This window comes from Martes martes (genome assembly GCF_963455335.1).
Source record: "Martes martes genome assembly, chromosome: 5".
Classification (NCBI taxonomy): Eukaryota; Metazoa; Chordata; class Mammalia; order Carnivora; family Mustelidae; genus Martes; species Martes martes.
Genome location: NC_137892.1, coordinates 136593643 through 136611739, shown reverse-complemented (window position 1 = coordinate 136611739; position 18097 = coordinate 136593643). Strand labels below are relative to the sequence as shown.

The 18097-nt window shown below is 37.2% G+C and overlaps 1 protein-coding gene across 1 annotated transcript in view; it reads left to right on the top strand.

Annotated features, from left to right (window-relative positions):
* Nucleotides 1-18097, top strand: part of WDR70 (WD repeat domain 70) — a 316291-nt gene that overhangs the window by 122135 nt on the left and 176059 nt on the right. The window contains exon 9 of the mRNA XM_080803311.1: nt 10114-10190. Within this exon, the coding sequence (XP_080659437.1) occupies nt 10114-10190 (77 nt within the window). The remainder of the gene's footprint in view (nt 1-10113; nt 10191-18097) is intronic.

The window sequence follows — 18097 nt, the reverse complement described above, 5'->3', positions numbered from 1 at the left end:
GATATACCACATTTATCTCGTCTTCAGTTGATGGGCCTTTGTGCTGCTCACACTTTTTTTTACTATTATGAATAATGCTACTATGAACATTCATGTACAAGTTTTTGTGTGGAGATATATTGCCATTTCTCTTAGATGTTTACTTAGGAGTGGGATTTCTGGGTCCTATGGTAACTCTGTGTTAATGTTTTGAGGGACTGATAGATGGTTTTCCAAAGTGTCTGTAACATTTTACATACCCACCAATAGTGTATGAGTGTTCCAGTTTTTATATATCCTTGTTAACACATGTGATTTCCTCATTTTGTTGTTTTTGTTGTTTGTTTTTAATGATAACCATTTCAGAGGGTGTGGAGTGGTGTCTCTGTGATTTTAATTTATGTTTCTCTGATGCTTAATTATGTTGGTGTATATATTAGCCATTTGTAAATTTTTTTAGAGAAATGCATGTTTTAAAATTGGGTTATTTGGCTTTTTATCATTGAGTTCTAACAGTTCGTATATTCTGGATTATTAGTCCTTTATGAGATATATGATTTGCACATATTTTCTCCCATTCTTTGGGTTGTCTTTTCATGTTCTTGATGGTGTCCTTTGAAGCACAAAAGTTTTTAAATTTTGGTTAAAGCTCAATTTAATTTTTCCTTTGTTTTGTGCCTTTAGTGCCATTGACTAACCTATGCTCATGAATTGTGCCTATGTTTTCTTCTAAGAGTTTTATACTTTTAGCCCTTACATTCAGATCTGGATTCCATTTGGAGTTAATTTTTGTGTATGATGTGAGATAGGTGTCCAGCTTTATTATAAGTATTCTTTAAATAAAAGAATTTTTGAATTTTCTTGGCTATTCTTTGAATTTCCATATGAAATATATGATCATTTTTTTCAATTTCTGTAACATTTCTTTGAAAACAAGTCTGTTGGTGACAAGTTCTCAGTTTTCTTCATCTTATAGTGTATTTATTTTACCTTCATTCCTAAATTACATTTTCTGTACATTTAACATAGCAGTATTTTTCTTTCAACACTTAAAAAATGTTGTTCTACCATCTTCTGGCTTTATTTTTGATGAGTACTCTGTAGTAATTCAGCTATTTGTTATCATTATGTAATGTGTCATTTTTTTATATTTGCTTTTAGGATTTTTTTTTTTAATCTTTGGCTTTTAATGGTTTAATATGTGTCTAGGTATACGCTTTAAAGATTTTTTAATTTATTATTTTTGTTTTAGTTAGTTAACCATGTTTGGCAGTCTCTGAGGTTCTTGGATTTGTAAATTTACTTCCTTCACCATGTTTGGGAAATTTTTAGCTGTTGTTTCTTCAAATATTTGTCTGCACCTGTCTCTATTCTCCTAAGTCTTATATAACATGAGGACTAATTTTTTTTTTTAAATAATTGTCTCGTAGCTCTCTGTGATTCTTTTCATTTTTTCCTATTTAGACTGAATTATTTCTATTGATCTGCCTTCAGGTTCATTGAATCTTTCCTCTGATACATCCATTCTACTATTGGGCCCTTCCAGTGAATTTATTTCCATTATTATATCTTTCAATATAACCAGATACCCTTTTTTAATAGTTTGTTTTTCTTTGCTGAGCACTTCTATTTTGAATTTGTTTCAAATGTGTTAGCTTTTTGTTTATGTATCATGGTCATAAACACTGATTTTGAGTCTTTTTCTGATTATTAGAACATTTGGGTCATTTTGTGGTTGGCATCTTTTATCTTATTTCTTGGGAGCTGGTTAGGTTTTCCTGTTTCTTTGTATGATTATTTTTGGATTGTATCTTTGACATTTTGAATATTATCTTATGATAGTCTTAATCCTATCCAAAACTTCTGGAGAATGCTGGGTTTTTGTTTTGTTTTGTTTTGTTTTGTTTTGTTTGTTTGTCTGAGTGTGTGGTTTCTTTTTTAGCTGAGTCAACCTGATTAGTTTTAGACTGTAAGTCCTGATCTACTTCCTATGAGCTGTTTTTCCTTGCAGTATTCATTTCCAAAGCATTTGTATGCTATTCTGATTTGACCCATGTATGTGTTACCCAGGGACCTGTGTGGACCCTGGTTGGTGGTCCACACCATCTTCAGTTCTCATTGCTTTTCTCTGGTTGATTCTGGTAGGTTTCACATAGCGCACCTCAGGAGTGAGTGCAGGTATACAGATATAAAGGGTATTTTTTTCTCCAGCTTTCTTACCCCTTCACCCTATGATTTTCCCTTTATTCTCTTGCAGGGGCTTTCTGTTCTGATATTCTTGCTAGAAAATCTTTTTATGCAATGTAGCAGTTCTCATAAATATAGCTTATGCCTCTAGGCAAAGCTGGAGTGGGGTGGAAAAATGAAAATTTCTCTACCCACAGATGTAAAGCATAGAGTATCAGGAGGGTTCTATTCTACGTATGTTGTTTGGTGATCTGCTTTGTTTAATACTGGCCAAGTTAAAAACACAGAGTGCCATAAGTGCTCTGACACACAGGGCTGTTAATGTTGCTTGTGGTTCAGGGGAGTAGGCACCATGCCTCTTTGTTGCTGGTTCTTTCCTGGTCTGGGGTCAGGAGAGCCAGCAAGTATCCTCCCTGCAGGGCTACTTCTGTTAGTGAGAAGACAACTGCTATTTGTTGCTGGCACTCATCTGCTTTATGGCCTCACAGGACCACTGCTGCTGGTTTGGGAAGATGAGAAGTGCCACCCCAGAGCCAGCACTTGCCTTGTAGGAAGAGCAGGAGATCAATAGCTCTTTGACTTGTAAGGACTTCCATTTCCTGTGCCAGCACTGAGGAGAGACTTGCAGCTTTGTTGCTTGTGCATGTCTGGCATAGGATAGGTCAGATCACAAGAGCTTCATCCCACAGGCCCTTCACCACCCATCTGCCACCCTGTGCCTTGGAGAGAGAAAATTTTTGGAACTTTCTGTCCGCTCTTGCTCTCAGTTGCTCGTTGTGGACTGCCCCAGAGCCTAAGTCAAGAAATATAGAAGTCAGAAACCATCCCCGGTCTCTTTAAGACCTGGTTTCTATATCCTTTTTGCTTGCTCTTATTCACTATTCATTGTCTTCTGGTAGTTTCGCCCTCCCCTCCCCTCCCCACCCTTCTCATTAAATGTAGGCTCCACGCCCAGTGTGAAGTCTAGAGTGAGACTTGAACTCAAAACCCTGAGATCAAGACTTGAGCTGAGATCAAGAGTCAGACACTTAAGTGACTGAGCCACCCAGGCAAACCTTACCTTCTTTATTTTGTTCAGAATTTTTTGTTGTAATTCAATGGAGAGATCATCATGAGTGAAATTGGAATCTCCTGTAAAATATATTTTAATTCACTCCAGTTATCGGATCAAAATTATGAGCTAGGATTTCAGTACCTGTTCTTGGCTTTGTGCAGCAAAACTGACTCTACTTGACTTATGCGTAATGAGAATACGAGAAGTCTAGTGAATCACACTTGATGTGAAATGTAGGAACAATGTCCCAGACCATGCTGTAAACTTAGTTTTCTGATAAAACTGTGGTGGTCATTGTCAAAAATTGGATATCACAGAGTACCAGGACCTCTTAAGAGCAGGGAGTTTTGTCTTGCAGGAGGTGTGGTACTTTTGCCCTTAAGGAGACTGCTACGGTCTGAATATTCTCCAGAATTCATATTCTAAAATCATAAGCCCAAGGTGATGGTAATAGGAGGTGGGGCCTTTAGGAGGTGATTAGGTCATTAACATGGAGCTCTCATGAATGGGATTAGTGCCCTGCGCAAATGGCCCAAGAAAGCTTTCTTGCCCCTTCACCATGTGAGGTTACGGAAAAAAGACAGCCTCTGTGAACTAGGAAGATCAGACACTAAATCTGCTGGCACCTTGATCTTCAACTTCCCAGCTTCCAGAAGTGTGAGACAAAAATGTTTATGGCTTATAAGCCACTCAGTTTATGGTATTTTTGTTATTTTTGTTATAGTGGCCTAAATGGACTAACATTAGCATTCTATTGTCCATGAGTTACAACTCCAGGGAATGTAATGGCTGGATCTGGATTGCATTCCTGTGTCCCATCTGTAAGGGAGGCTGGCAAAATTAGCACCTGACTTTCCCTCTTCTGTGAGAGGTAGTCTCTGTCTTCTACTCCAAGAGTCATTATGGGGGGAATTTCCTAAATACAAAAGAGAGTTCCAGGTTCTCCATGGGCAGAGAAAATGACATGGTATTTTTATAGTCACCATTTACACAACACAGTTGCTTAGTTCGCAAACTTTGCTTTCTTCTGTGGCTGCTCAGATCCAGTTCATTAGGGAAACCTGATGTCTGTCTCTTTAAAATGCGTCCCACATCTTCTTACCTCTGAGCCCTTAACTGCTGTGCCCTAGTCCAAGCCACTGTCAGTGTTTCCATGGACCACATCACTGTCTTCTTAATTCCTGTCTTGACTTTGCAACAAGATTTTCTTCACAGAGCAGCCAGAATATTTTTTTAAGGTTTATTTTGATATAATTTCAACTTAACAGAAAAGTTAGAAGAGTTACAAGAATACCATATAGAACTTCCTTATGCCCTTTTTCTGGATTCATCAGTTGCTAACATTTTGCCCAATTGCTTTGTCTTCCCTCGCTTCCTTCAGGAACTAATACAAACTCTGTTCCCCCTACTTATATATCCCCCCACTCACTCACATATGTATATGCACATATATATGAATTATGTGTGTATGTTTTAATATTCCCCAACCTTTGAAATAAATTGTAGCCATCTTGCTCCTTTACTCCTAAATTCTTCAGTGTCATTTTCCTAATAACATTATATATTTTTTATATAACCATGAATTTAACCTTGATAAAATACTATTATCTAATCCATAGTCCACAGTTTTCTCAACAATTGCCTTTATAAACAGTTTTTAAAAAAGATTTTATTTATTTACTTGACAGAGAGATAGAGAGAGAGCACAAGAAAGCAGAGCTGCAGGCAGAGGGAGAGAGAGAGAAGCAGGCTCTCTGCTGAGCAGGGAGCCTGATGCGGGGCTTGAACCCAGGACCCTGGAATCATGACCTGAGCTGAAGGGCTGCTTAACCAACTGAGCTACCCAGGCACCCTCACAATCTCCTTTATAATTATATTCTCACTAGTTTAGTAGTCATACTTAAAAAAAAATTATTTATTTAAAGAGGGGAGAGTGAGAGAGCAAGCACGAGAATGGGGGTAGGGCGGAGGGAGAGGGAGAGGGCAGGCTCTCTGCTGAGCAGGGAGCCTGATGTGGGTCTTGATCCCAGGACCCTGAGATCATGACCTGAGAAGGCAGATGCATGACTGAGCCACCCAGGTGCCCATGCCTTTTTGTTTCTTAATTGGGGATAGTTCCTCTGCCTTTTTTCTTTTTTTAAAAAGAATCTTTAATATATATGAAGACTATAAGCCATTTATTTTATAAATATGTAGAAGCTGTAAATATGTAGCAACAGATACAGGATTTGATTTTGCCTGTTTTTCCTCATCATTAGGGTTTGGGTGTGCATTTTTAGAAAGTCTGTTGCAGAAATGCTCTTGTGTTCCTACATCCTCATATCAGGAATACGTGATACCAGTGCATCCCAGTATTGCTAACATTAGTTTGATCACTTGTTTAAGGTAGTGTAATACCAGGTCTCTTCCCTGCTATTTTTCTCTTTGTACTTACTAAGTAATTTGCAGGGAGATTTTGAGAGTAGGGAAAGACCCTCTCTGTTCATTATCAAGCTTTTCTCCAATAGTTTTAGCATCCATTGATGATTCTTGTGTGAATCAGTTATTACTGTGATGATTACAACATGGTGATTTTTCTAACTCCATCATTCATTTTATATTTATTATCATCCTCCTATTGCAAGGAGGAGCTTTCTTTTATTTATTTATTCATATACACCCAGGAGTTCCTAGTTGAGTCAGTCATTTATAATCCATTACTTTCATTGTTTATTTTGATGCCGTAATTGTCCCAGTAGAAGCCCCTCAACCTGCCCTTTATTCTTTAACATATCCCCGTCATTTTTGCACTTTCTTATTTTTTGGCACAAGCAGATGTTCCATGTTCATCTTGTATGAACAAGAATCAAATATTTCTTCAAGGAGCCCTATTTCCTTTTAGTGGAGAATGCAATTTAGAATCCAGGATCTCTGTGCTGGGGTCGCTGGGGTGTCCTTGCTTCCAGGCATTCTCTGTAAACAGAGCTTGAGAATAACTTACACCCATGTACACCTATATTTATATCTACCTATTAGAAATTGTGGGTTCATATTGATATCCCTGATTTCAGTCAAATTCCGTAGGGTTCATTCTAGTTTTTCTTCTTTTCACTTTTGTAATTCCCTTTTCCAGTAGAGAAATTTGGCTTCCATTTCCTCAAAAGTATTTCTTCATTTGCTTAATTCTTCATTGTAATGAAAGCAGTTTCAGAATTCTTAATGCATACCACTGCAAAAGAGAAACAAATGTATTAACTAGAATTCAGTATTTATTTATAGTTCTTTGGTCTTTTTTTTTTTAAAGATTTTATTTATTTATTTGACAGAGAGAGACACAGAGAGAGAGGGAGCACAGCAGGGGGAGTGGGAGATGGAGAAGCAGGCTTCCCACTGAGCAGGGAGCCCGATGCCTGGCTCCATCCCAGGAGCCTGGGATCATGACCTGAGCCAAAGGCAGTCGCTTAATTGAGCCACCCAGGTGCCCCCAGTTCTTTTGATCTTTTTTTTAAAAATATTTTATTTCCTTATTTCACAGAGAGAAATCACAAGGAAGCAGAGAGGCAGGCAGAAAGATGGGGAAGTAGGATCCCTGCTGAGCAGAGAGCCCATGCGGGGCTTGATCCCAGGACCTGAGATCATGACCTGAGCCGAAAGCAGAGCTGCCCAGGAGCCCCTCTTTTGGTCTTTATATACTAGTTTTCTAGTGCTTTTGTTCTTTTTATACCAGTTTTCTAAGACTACCATAATAAATTACCACACACTTAGTAGCTTAAAACAACAGAAATTCTTTTTTTTTTTTTTTAAAGATTTTATTTATTTATTTGACAGAGAAAGATCACAAGTAGGCAGAGAGGCAGGCAGAGAGAGGGGGGGAAGCAGGCTCCCCGCTGAGCAGAGAGCCCGACGCGGGGCTCGATCCCAGGACCCTGAGATCATGACCTGAGCCGAAGGCAGCGGCCTAACCCACTGAGCCACCCAGGCGCCCCAAAACAACAGAAATTCTTGCCCAGTTCTGGAGGCCGGAAGTGTTGGAATCAAGATATTAGCACAGCCATGCTCCCTCCAATGGCTCTAGGGGAATTCTTCCTTGCCTGTCCTAGCTTCTGGTGACTCCAGGCATTCCTTGGCTTGTGGCTGCATAATTCAGGCTCTTTTCTCTCTGCCTCTCTTCACAGAGCTTTCTCTTCTTTGTGTCTTCTCACTCTTTTTTTTTTTTTTTTCAAACTTTCTATTTTTTAAAAAATATTTTTATTTTTTTTAATAAACATATAATGTATTATTAGCCCTAGGGGTACAGGTCTGTGAATTGCCAGGTTTACACGCTTCACAGCCCTCAGCATATCACATAGCCTCCCCAATGTCCATAACCCCACCACCCTCTCCCTACCCCCCTCCCCCCGGTCACCCTCAGCTTGTTTTGTGACAGTAAGAGTCTCTTACGGTTTGTCTCCCTCCCAATCTCATCTTGTTTCATTTATTCTTTTCCTACCCCCCAAACCCCCACGTTGTATCTCCACTTCCTCATATCAGGGAGATCATATGATAGTTGTCTTTCTCTGATTGACTTATTTCACTATGTCTTCTCACTCTTAAGTGAGACTTAAGAGTGTGACTTCAGGTCACATTCACGGCTTCTAGTGAGGAGGACACAAGTAGATCCTTGGTGGGGGGCCACCATTTAATCCAGTACAGAGTGTATAGTTACTTGGGTTATTATCTTCTGTTTACTCTTCCAGTGCATTTGTTGTTCATTTGAAATACAGTAGTGTTCATTTGTTTCTGCTTATGTTGAATTTTAGGTTCCTCTCAGCCTTATTCGTTTGTTTTTGAATATGCAGAACACTAATAGTTTCAGAAGTCTAATAAGTTAATAAGTATAGAATTAAAAATTGTGGTGACTGTAGTTAAGGGAATGGACAGATACGTGGGTGGAGAGCAACAGAATGGGCCATATATACTTAGATATAGGCCAGGTTGTGTTATTTGAATAAGTACTATATAAACTGAGATTGAAGGGATGAGAAGCCAGTCAGTCATGTAAAAGTGGAAAAAAAGAGCTTTCCCACAAATGGAAAAGCATGTGAGAGGCCTTGATGAGGGGAAAGAGCTGGATGTTGTAGAGGAGATGAAAGAAGCCCAGCAGATTAGTGCCTATTGGGGAGGAGGAAACATAAAATAAATGTAGTTGTAAAGAAAGCAAGAGCCACAACCTGTGAGTTGTTGTGGGCTGTGTGAAGAGGCTGGAGAGCCAGTGAAGGACAATAAGCATTGGCATTTTTAGAAGTGTATATATGCATATATATATGCATATATACACTTCTATGTGTGTGTGTGTGTATAAATATGTGTGCATATAAATATATATATATTTAAGGATTTATTTAGTTGTTAGAGTGTGAGCCCTGTATGTGCAGGGGCAGATGGAGAGGGAGAGAGAATCCTAAGCAGACTCTGCTCAGTGTGGAGTGCAATGTGGGGCTTGATCTCATGACCCCAAGATCATGACCTGAGCCGAAACCAAGAGTTGGATACTTGACCGACTGTGCCACCCAAGGATATTTTTAAAAGACTGTATTGATTGCTAGGTGGAGCACACGAGGCAGGAATAAAAGTGGAGAGACAAATGGCAGGCCTGTTACAGTGTGTAATAACTGAATAGAGGCATGAGGTAATGTTGGCTCCTGTAAGGATGGTGAGGTGAATAAGCAGAAAAGTGGTTAGATTTAAGATGTATTTTGGGTTGAACTGACAAGACTAGTGAGGGAGTTGAATTCAGGTGGAGAGAGGGTTTTGGATTTATGGTTGTTGGGGTATTTAAGGATAATCTACATGTTTGTAGTTTTAACAGCTATGGAAGAAGTCAATTGCAAATGAAGTGGACGTTAAGAATCAAGACTTCCCTGTTGGCCTACTATTGTGTTGGAAATGCCTATGCAAATGCAAGTGGCAAGTTGATAGTTAAATATGCAATTTTAAGCTCAGGAAAGAAAATGGAATCTCAAACCTCCCATCTAGTCCCATTACTTCAGTTCATGCTTCCCTACTGCACATCTCTGGTCTGTGTTTGTACCCTGTCAGCATAAGCAGATTGTCAGGAGTTGGCCAGATCCTGTTTGAGGTTTTGTGGGCAATTCGGACTATAGATGGTCTTCGTCTATTATTTTGGATCCTTACAGAATAAGAGATTTTGCCATTATTATGTATTAGGCTCTTTTCTGCCTCATCTGAACATACTGTATGAGATCACTCTAGCTGACTTTGCGCCTGGAAGGGAAGTGTGTGTGTATCTTCATGTTTGATATGTACTCTGTGGTTGATTTGGTGTGTATGTCAGTTTGTATACCAACATTACATTGTTTTAATTACAGTATTTTTATATTATGCTCTATAATTAGTAGGGCTAATCTTCTTGAATCATTTTAAAGGTATTTCTCCTTTTCTCACATACTTATTTTTATAGATGTAGAATCAAAATTGTTGACACATTTTTAAGAAGTATGGATTTTTCCCCTCAACCTCTTGCTTTTGCCTTGATTATTTGTAAATACTTTGTATTCTTATTTTCCATTGAGAAAAGTCTTTAAATAAGGGCGTCTCTGTCTCTTACTATGGTTTTTCCATCTGTTTCCTAAAGAGAGGCATCAATTTCCTTTCTGTTTCCTTCCTTATTAAGCACCTGTTTTATATAAGTGCCGTGTTAATTTCTGGGCAGGGAAGTTATGCAGTGGATTAAACAAAGTGAAATAAAGCATATTTTGAAATAAATTTGGGAGAGTATACTACATTTGTAATTAAAATAGTGTGCTCTTGGGAGGACTAAACAGTTACTCTTAAGTATGATATATCAGTTTCTGGTCATTTATTTTTAAGAATCTTTTTAAAGTATCTTTTTTTCTATATTTTTATTTTTTAAGGGTCATACAGCAATGCTTCATACTGGTTCATGGCATCCCAAAATAAAGGGAGAATTTATGACTTGCTCAAATGATGCGTGAGTACAGCTGATAATTCATCTAATACATTCTTATCTTTCAATATTTTCTTTAACATTTGTATTGTAACAAACTTGCCACTGAAGTAGGAGATAGAGTATTGGAATCCTGATATTTACATATTCTTGTTCTTAACTTTACTTTGATTTTACCTGATAGTATAAGGTTTGTTTAAATAAATATGGAAACTATGAAAAAGAGAGTTGGTATAAATTCTAGTACAGTTTATTAGGGAGCTCAGTGGATCAGACTGATGGTGTTAAATGGACTCAAATGACTTTGAAGTTGTGACTAATAATTTGTTACTTTTTATAGTAAAGATTGATATCTTTCTGGGTATAATAACTAATATAGGTTTATTGTTTAAGTGATTGGTTTTTAGAAATAATAACTGAAAAAATTGTTTAAATGGTTATTAAGATTCTTTTTGCATTGTATCTATTGGTCTCGGACTCAAGAATATTACAGGGACTATTTGAGCAGCTTTTTCCTATATTGTTATATTGTATGATTAATTTTTAGTATTCAGAATAGTTATAAGAATGCACTATTTATAGTATTATAAATTACAATGGAAAACCTTATAAATTAAAAAATATAGATTGTGTTATTTAGGTGAAACTGTATTTTAGATTAAAAAGATTGTTGTTTTAGGTTGTTTTGTCTCATCTTTTTACTTTCTGATATTTATAATTTGCCATATTTACCTTCAAAATTCCTGTTCACATTCTTAGATAATATATATGTTTTCTGGAGTTGATCTTTGGGATAACAGACAAAGACATAATTTCACTTCCATACCACAATTTAAAAATTAGTTTGATCTAAAGGGAACTAAAATTTGGGAATCTATAGATCATATGACTAGAACAGGATAATATAATTTGATTAGAATTTCTGGTAAATAGAATTATACAGTTCTAATTTCTTTTTCATCTTTGTTTTATTTTCTTTCCAAAACTTAAATTATGTATGTTTAAAGTGATATTCCTTACTTCAGGAAATCAAGTATCTGATTTCTTCAGGAATTAAACTTACCAGGTAATCTAAATGAATAGTATCCCATGACCGAGTAAGGTTTATTCTAGGAATGCCAGGATATTTTACAGTTAGGAAATTTTGCCATCCAGAAGTTTTCAGTGAAACTCATTATCAGATAAGGGAAAAGTTACAAATCACATGATATATTATATGATAATATCGACATTTAATAAAATTTAGTAGTCTTTCCCAGTAGAAATTCTAAGTAAAATAGGAATAAGAAGAAATTAGCAAAACCTGTTAAAAATTAATTACCAAAGTTTTATTTTTATCTTTTTAAACTTTTATTTATTTCTCAGAGAGAGAGTACAAGCAGGGGGAGTGGCAGGTGGAGGGAGCAGCAGGCTCCCCACTGAGCAAGGAGCCTATTGTTGACTCGATCCCAGAACCCTGGGATCATGACCTGAACCGAAGGCAGACACTTAATTGACGGAGCCACCCAAGCATCCCTTAATTACCAAAATTTAAAGTAAATATTATATTATATATGGGAGTACTGGAGCTATTTGCATTTAAATAAAAAGAGAAGAAAAAAAAAGACAAAGATCCCCACTACTATTTAGACCCTTTATGCAGTGTGGGTTTAGAGACTTTTATACAGTGTAGTAAAATAAGAAAATAAATAAACTGATAGAAGTGTTGGAAGAAAACAAGTATTAAAGAATAGAGGAGCCAGGCTATTGTGGTTAAAAACTTAGGCTGAAGAAAGCAATTGGAAAAAAACAAACAAACAATTTTTGTTCTCCAAACTACTAAGGATCAAGCTAAGTGGTAGGCTCTCGTAGTTGCTAATACAATAACTTTATGATCTCTATAGAAGCTTATCCTAAATTGATTTCCAGGATATGTAAATTTGTAGTTTAAAGAAAGGCATTCCATAGTCAGTTAGGTTTGAGAAACTTTGAATGTTATATTCCCAGGCTAGTGATCCACAGTAAACATTTAAATAGTTTGTATAGGGTTTAAAGAAACTTGTTTAACTTTGTGAATCCCTTAAACAATAGTTTGGATAAAGTTCTAATGCATGACATCATTTTACTGGGTATAAAACGTAGTTTATCCCATTCTTTGAAAGAACAAATCATTAGTTCCCTGTCCAGTCACTGATGTACTAGTATATTGTACTTTTGAAAATGGGCTTCTTTTTATACTATACAAATTGGGCTTTTTTTGGTCCATACCTCTGTATGAAGATCAGTGGGCTTTAATCATTGACCCCAATTATACATATTCTTTACCACCTTTTATTTATTTACTTTTTTGTTTGTATGTTTATAGATTTATTTATTTTAGAGAGAGAGTGTGTGTGCCTACAGAGGGGGAGGGGTAGAGGGAGTGGGAGAGAGAGAATCTCAGACAGACTCTGTATTGAGTATGGAGCCTGATTCAGGGCTTGATCTCAGTGATTTCACCACCCAGAGATTATGACCTGAGGTGAAATGAAGAGTTGGATGCTCAACTGACTGAGCCACCCAGGTGCCCCAATTTACCACCTTTTCAAAAAATCTACCATTAATAATTCAAATGGTTTGTAGTTAGAGTGACTTTCTCTTGGCCTTTGACTTTGACGATAGTAGTAATTAGTAATGGGCTAAGCTGTGGGACATCAGCCCAGATACATAGTTTGATCAACAAATACAGTGTGCTCACTGTGTGCTGGATACTTCTGGATATGATCTAAGTCTCTGCCTTCATGATGCTTACATTTCATGGAGGGGAGTGCTGGGGGACAGATAATGTACAGATGCACTAATAAATTAATACAATTTTATGTAGTAATAAGTGTTGAGAATAAAATAAAGTAAAGCAAAAGGGTAGAGAGAGAGATAGTAGAAGTGTCTATTGTATGTAGTCAGAGAAAGCCTCTGAGAAGGTGACCTTTTAGTTGAGAATTACACCATGCACAGGAGGTAGCCCCAGCAGAAGGAGCCTTCCAGGCCAAAAGGGCGGCATAATTCAAGACCTTAAGAGGGAAATGTATTAGAGCATATTGGAGAGGCACAAAGTATGGTTTTGTTGACATTTGGTAGGTTGATAGAAAAGGTAGGGCTGACAGGAAGTGAATTTGGAGAGGAAGGCAGGAACTAGAACATATAAGGTATTGTAGTCTATGGTATAAAGGGTTAAGATTTTAAGGTAATTATAAGGCCAGCCAATAAAGATTCCTAAGTCTGCCCTGTAATATTATTGAAAATCAAAACTATAGGAATGCTCACTTTACAGGGTATTAAAATTTTCCAATGATCTTGGCATAATAAAGACCATGAATTAATATCATAGTCAATGAGGAGAAACTGAGAACTTTCCATGTAAGGTCAGGAACAAGACAAGGATGTCCACTCTCATCACTTTTATTCAACATAGTACTGGAAGTCCTAGCCATAGCAATCAAACAAACAAGAAGAAATAAAAGGTAAAGAAGAAGTAAAGCTTTCACTATTTGCAGATGACATAATACTGTGTATAGAAAACCCTAAAGACTCCACCAAAAAAAATCCGCCGGAACTGATAAATGAATTTAGTAAGGTCACAGGATACAAAATCAATGTGTAGAAATCTGTTGCATTTCTATACATTAATAATGGAGCAACAGAATGAGAAAATAAGAAAGCAGCCTATTTGTAATTACACCAAAAATAATAAAATACCTAGGAATAAACTTAACCAAAAAGGTGAAAGCCCCATAGTCTTTCTTTTTCTTTACGATTTTATTTATTTATTTATTTATTTATTTATTTATTTTTAAAGATTTTATTTATTTATTTGACAGACAGAAATCACAAGTAGGCAGAGAGGCAGGCAGAGAGAGAGGAAGGGAAGCAGTCTCCCCGCTGAGCAGAGAGCCCGACGTGGGGCTCGATCCCAAGACCCTGGGATCATGACCCAAGCTGAAGGCAGAGGCTTTAACCCACTGAGCCACCCAGGCGCCCCTATGATTTTATTTTTAAGTAATCTCTTTACCCAGTGTAGGACTTGAACTCACAAGCCCGTGATCAAGAGTTACATGCTCCCCAACTGAGCCAGGCAGGGGCCCTGCCTTATATTCTTTAAAACTATAAAACATCGTTGAAAGAAACTGAAGATGACACAAACAAATGGAAAAACATTCCATGCTCATGGGTTGGAAAAACAAATATTAATAAAATGTTGAGACTACCTGGAGCAGTCTGTACCTTTAATGCAATCTCTATCAAAATACTAACAACATTTTTCAAAGAACTGTAACAAATAACTCTAAAATTTATATAGAACCACAGAAAGACACTCAAGAGCTAAAGCAGTCTTGAAAAAGAAAATCAAAGCTGGAGGCATCACAGTTCCAGACTTTAATTTATAAAGTTGTAGTCCTCAAAACAATATGGCACTGGCACAAAAATAGACACAAAGATCAATGGAACAGAGTAGAAAACCCAGGAATAAACCCACGATTATATGGTCAGTTGATCTTTGACAAAGCAGGAAGGAATATCCAATGGGAAAAAGTCTCTTTAACAAATGGCGTTGGGAAAATTGGACAGCTACATGCAAAAGAATGAAACCGGACCACTTTCTTACACCATACACAAAAATAAATTCAAAGTGGGTTGAAGACTTAAATGTGAGACCCAAAACCATAAAAATCCTAGAAGAGAGCACAGGCAGAAATGTCTCTGGCATTGGCCCTAGCAACATTTTTCTAGGTGTGTCTCCTGAGGCAAGGGATATAAAAGCAAAAACAAACTATTGGAACTACATGAAAATACAAAGCTTCTGCACAGCTTTGGAAACAATCAATAAAACTAAAGGCAGCCTACTGAATGGGAGAAGATATCTGCAAATGAATTATCCAATAAAAGGTTAGTATCTAAAATATATAAAGAACTTATATAACTTAACACCTAAAAAATGAATAATCCAATTAAAAAATAGGCAGAAGGCATGAACAGACATCCCAATGGCCAACAGACACACAAAAAGATACTCAACATCACTTATCATCAGAGAAATGCAAATCAAAACCACACTATGGGGCACGTGGGTGACTCAGTTGGTTGAACATCCGACTCTTAGTTTTGGCTCAGGTCATGAAATCAAGCCCTGCATTGGGCTCTGTGCTTAGAGCAGAGTCTGCTTGAGATTCTCTCTCTCCCTCTGCCCCTGCCCCTGCTCACATGTGTGCACATACACTCTCTTTCTCTGAATAAATAAGTAAAATCTTAAAAAAAAAAAGAAAGAAAATATCACACGGAAATACCCCTTTACACCTATCATAATGACTAAAATCAACAACATAAGAAACAAGTGTTGGGGCGGATATGAAGGAAAAGGAACCCTTCTGCACTGTTGACAGGAATGCAAACTGGTGCATCCACTGTGTAAAACAGTAGGAGTTTCCTCAAAAAGTTAAAAATAGAACTGTCCACTCCAGTAATTGTACTACTGAGTATTTATCCCCAAAACACAAAAACACTAGTTCAAAGGAGTACATGTACCCCTATGTTTATAGCAACATTGTATTTATAATATAAGCCAAATTATGGAAGCAGTCCAAGTGTCCATTGATAGATGAATGGATTAAGAAGAGGTGGTATATACATAAAATGCAATTTATTCAGCCATAAAAAGAATGAAATTTTGCCATTTGCAGTGACGTGGATGGAGCTAGACAGAATAATGCTAAGTAAAGAAGACAAATACCATGTGATTTCACTCATGTGGAATTTAAGAAACAAAACAAATGAGCAAAGGAAAAAAAAGTGAGAGAGAGAAACCCAGAAACAGACTTTGAGTGATGATCCCCAGAGGGGAGGTGGCTGGGGGGATGGGTGGAATAGATGATAGGGATTAAGGAGTGCATCCATCATGGTGAGCGCCAGGAGATGTATAGAATTGTTGAATCACTGTGTTACACCTGAAATTAACATAACACTGTATGTTAACTATACTGGGATTAAAATTTTAGAAATTATAAAAAAAGAAAAAAATTCTCTAGCAAGATAACATTATGGTAATAGCTAATAATAGCTAACACTCACAGTGCCAGTGTCATGCAATACAATTTATACATGCTAAGCACTTTGTCTAATGTTTTCCTCACAGAGGAGAAAGTAGTGTTATTACATGTTTCAAATGAAGAAACTGGTTATGATTTTCCTAGGGACACATGATTCTAAGTGGTTGAGCCAGGATGTGAAACCACTGAGTCAGACGCTTTGTGAGTGGTTGTCACAAAGGTTATGGTGATGGATTTACAGATGGATTCACAGGATAGAAATCCCTTTTATGTAAAGGGAGGGCACAAGAACTCACCTCATTGAGAACACTTGCAGTATTCTCCACCATTGGAAGGACAAATTCCTTTCTTGGAGTCTCCAGTAGTGCACAGGGATGCTGCTGCTATGTTTTCAGACTGTGATGAAGATGATGAGAGGTCCTTTGCTAGTACAGGTGGTCTTTACCCTCTTTTACCTGTCCCCGCCCCTCACACCCCTTGAGGCAACCCTACTTGATTTTTGAGATCTAGAACCACTCTGGCTGTGCTGGACAAGTGGCCTCACATAGCCAGAGGCAGACCATATTTAGGCCTAAGGGTATTTCCTCTGTCTCTCTTACCAGGTGGGAGTTGGCGTTGGTCTCTACTCCCCACCCCATTCCTAAGCAAAAACTAAAGGAAAATAGTGTACTAGGTTAGATACCTTTTATTTTAATATGGTTTTGGTTTTTTTTGAAGTATGATGGATTGGTATCTATCTTTGTTAAATAAGGAAATTTCATTCTATTTCTATCATAGATGTTGAAATTTAGTGCTTTTGTTGAATATTTGATGTAATTTTACTTTTTATCTCTCTGACCCATTCATACAGAGAATCACATGAATATATATCAGAATGTTAAACCATTCTTTTTTTTTTTATAGTAAATCCTACCTGATCATTTTGTATTTTGGGGGGGTGGAGAGAGAGAGAAGTGGGGAGGGAGAGGCAGAAAAGGAGAGAGAGAATCTCAAGTGAGTTCCATACTGAGCCCAGAGCCCCATGTGTGGCTCGATCTCACAACCCCGAGATCATGACCTGAGCCAAAATCAAGGGTCAGATGCCTAACTGAATGAGCCACCCAGGTGCCCTGATCACTTTGTATTTTTTAAAAATATATTGCTCTATTTACAAGACTTGTATTTTATATAGGATTTTAATTTTATATTGACAAGTAAATGGGGACTTTTTGTTGTTGTATTGTTTATTAGGTTTTGGAACAAAGATTATACTGGTTTCCTAAAATAAGGCAGTTTTCCCTCTTTTTTTTTTTTAATTTTTATTTATTTATTTCACAGACAGAGATCACAAGTGGGCAGAGAGGCAGGCAGAGAGAGAGAGAAGCAGGCTCCCTGCCGAGCAGAGAGCCCGATGTGAGGCTCGATCCCAGGACCCTGGGATCATGACCTGAGCCGAAGGCAGAGGCTTTAACCCACTGAGCCACCCAGGTGCCCCATCCCTCTTTTTTTACTACTTGGTATCCATGTCCAAGTTCATGAACGTGGCTGTAAACAAGAAAAATCTCATGAAATACTAAGGTCATCCAACAAGTTGAATTACTATCCATACTTGAGAGTTCTAATATAGAAGTTATTTTATAAGACATAATTTATTTTTAACAACATTTCTCAGATTTTTCTGAAAAAAATATATTTAATAAGTTTAGAAGAAATATTAGAAGTAAGCAGGAACAGTTCAGAAGAAAATGCTTTGATAAAAAGTTTCAGGAAAATATCTGTGATATTATGTTAAGTGTACTAATGATGTGCCTGGACTGAGTTCTCCATTTAAGGAAAAGTATGTGGACCTGGACATATGAATATAGGAGGTGGGAAGAGAGTTAAAAGAGAAAA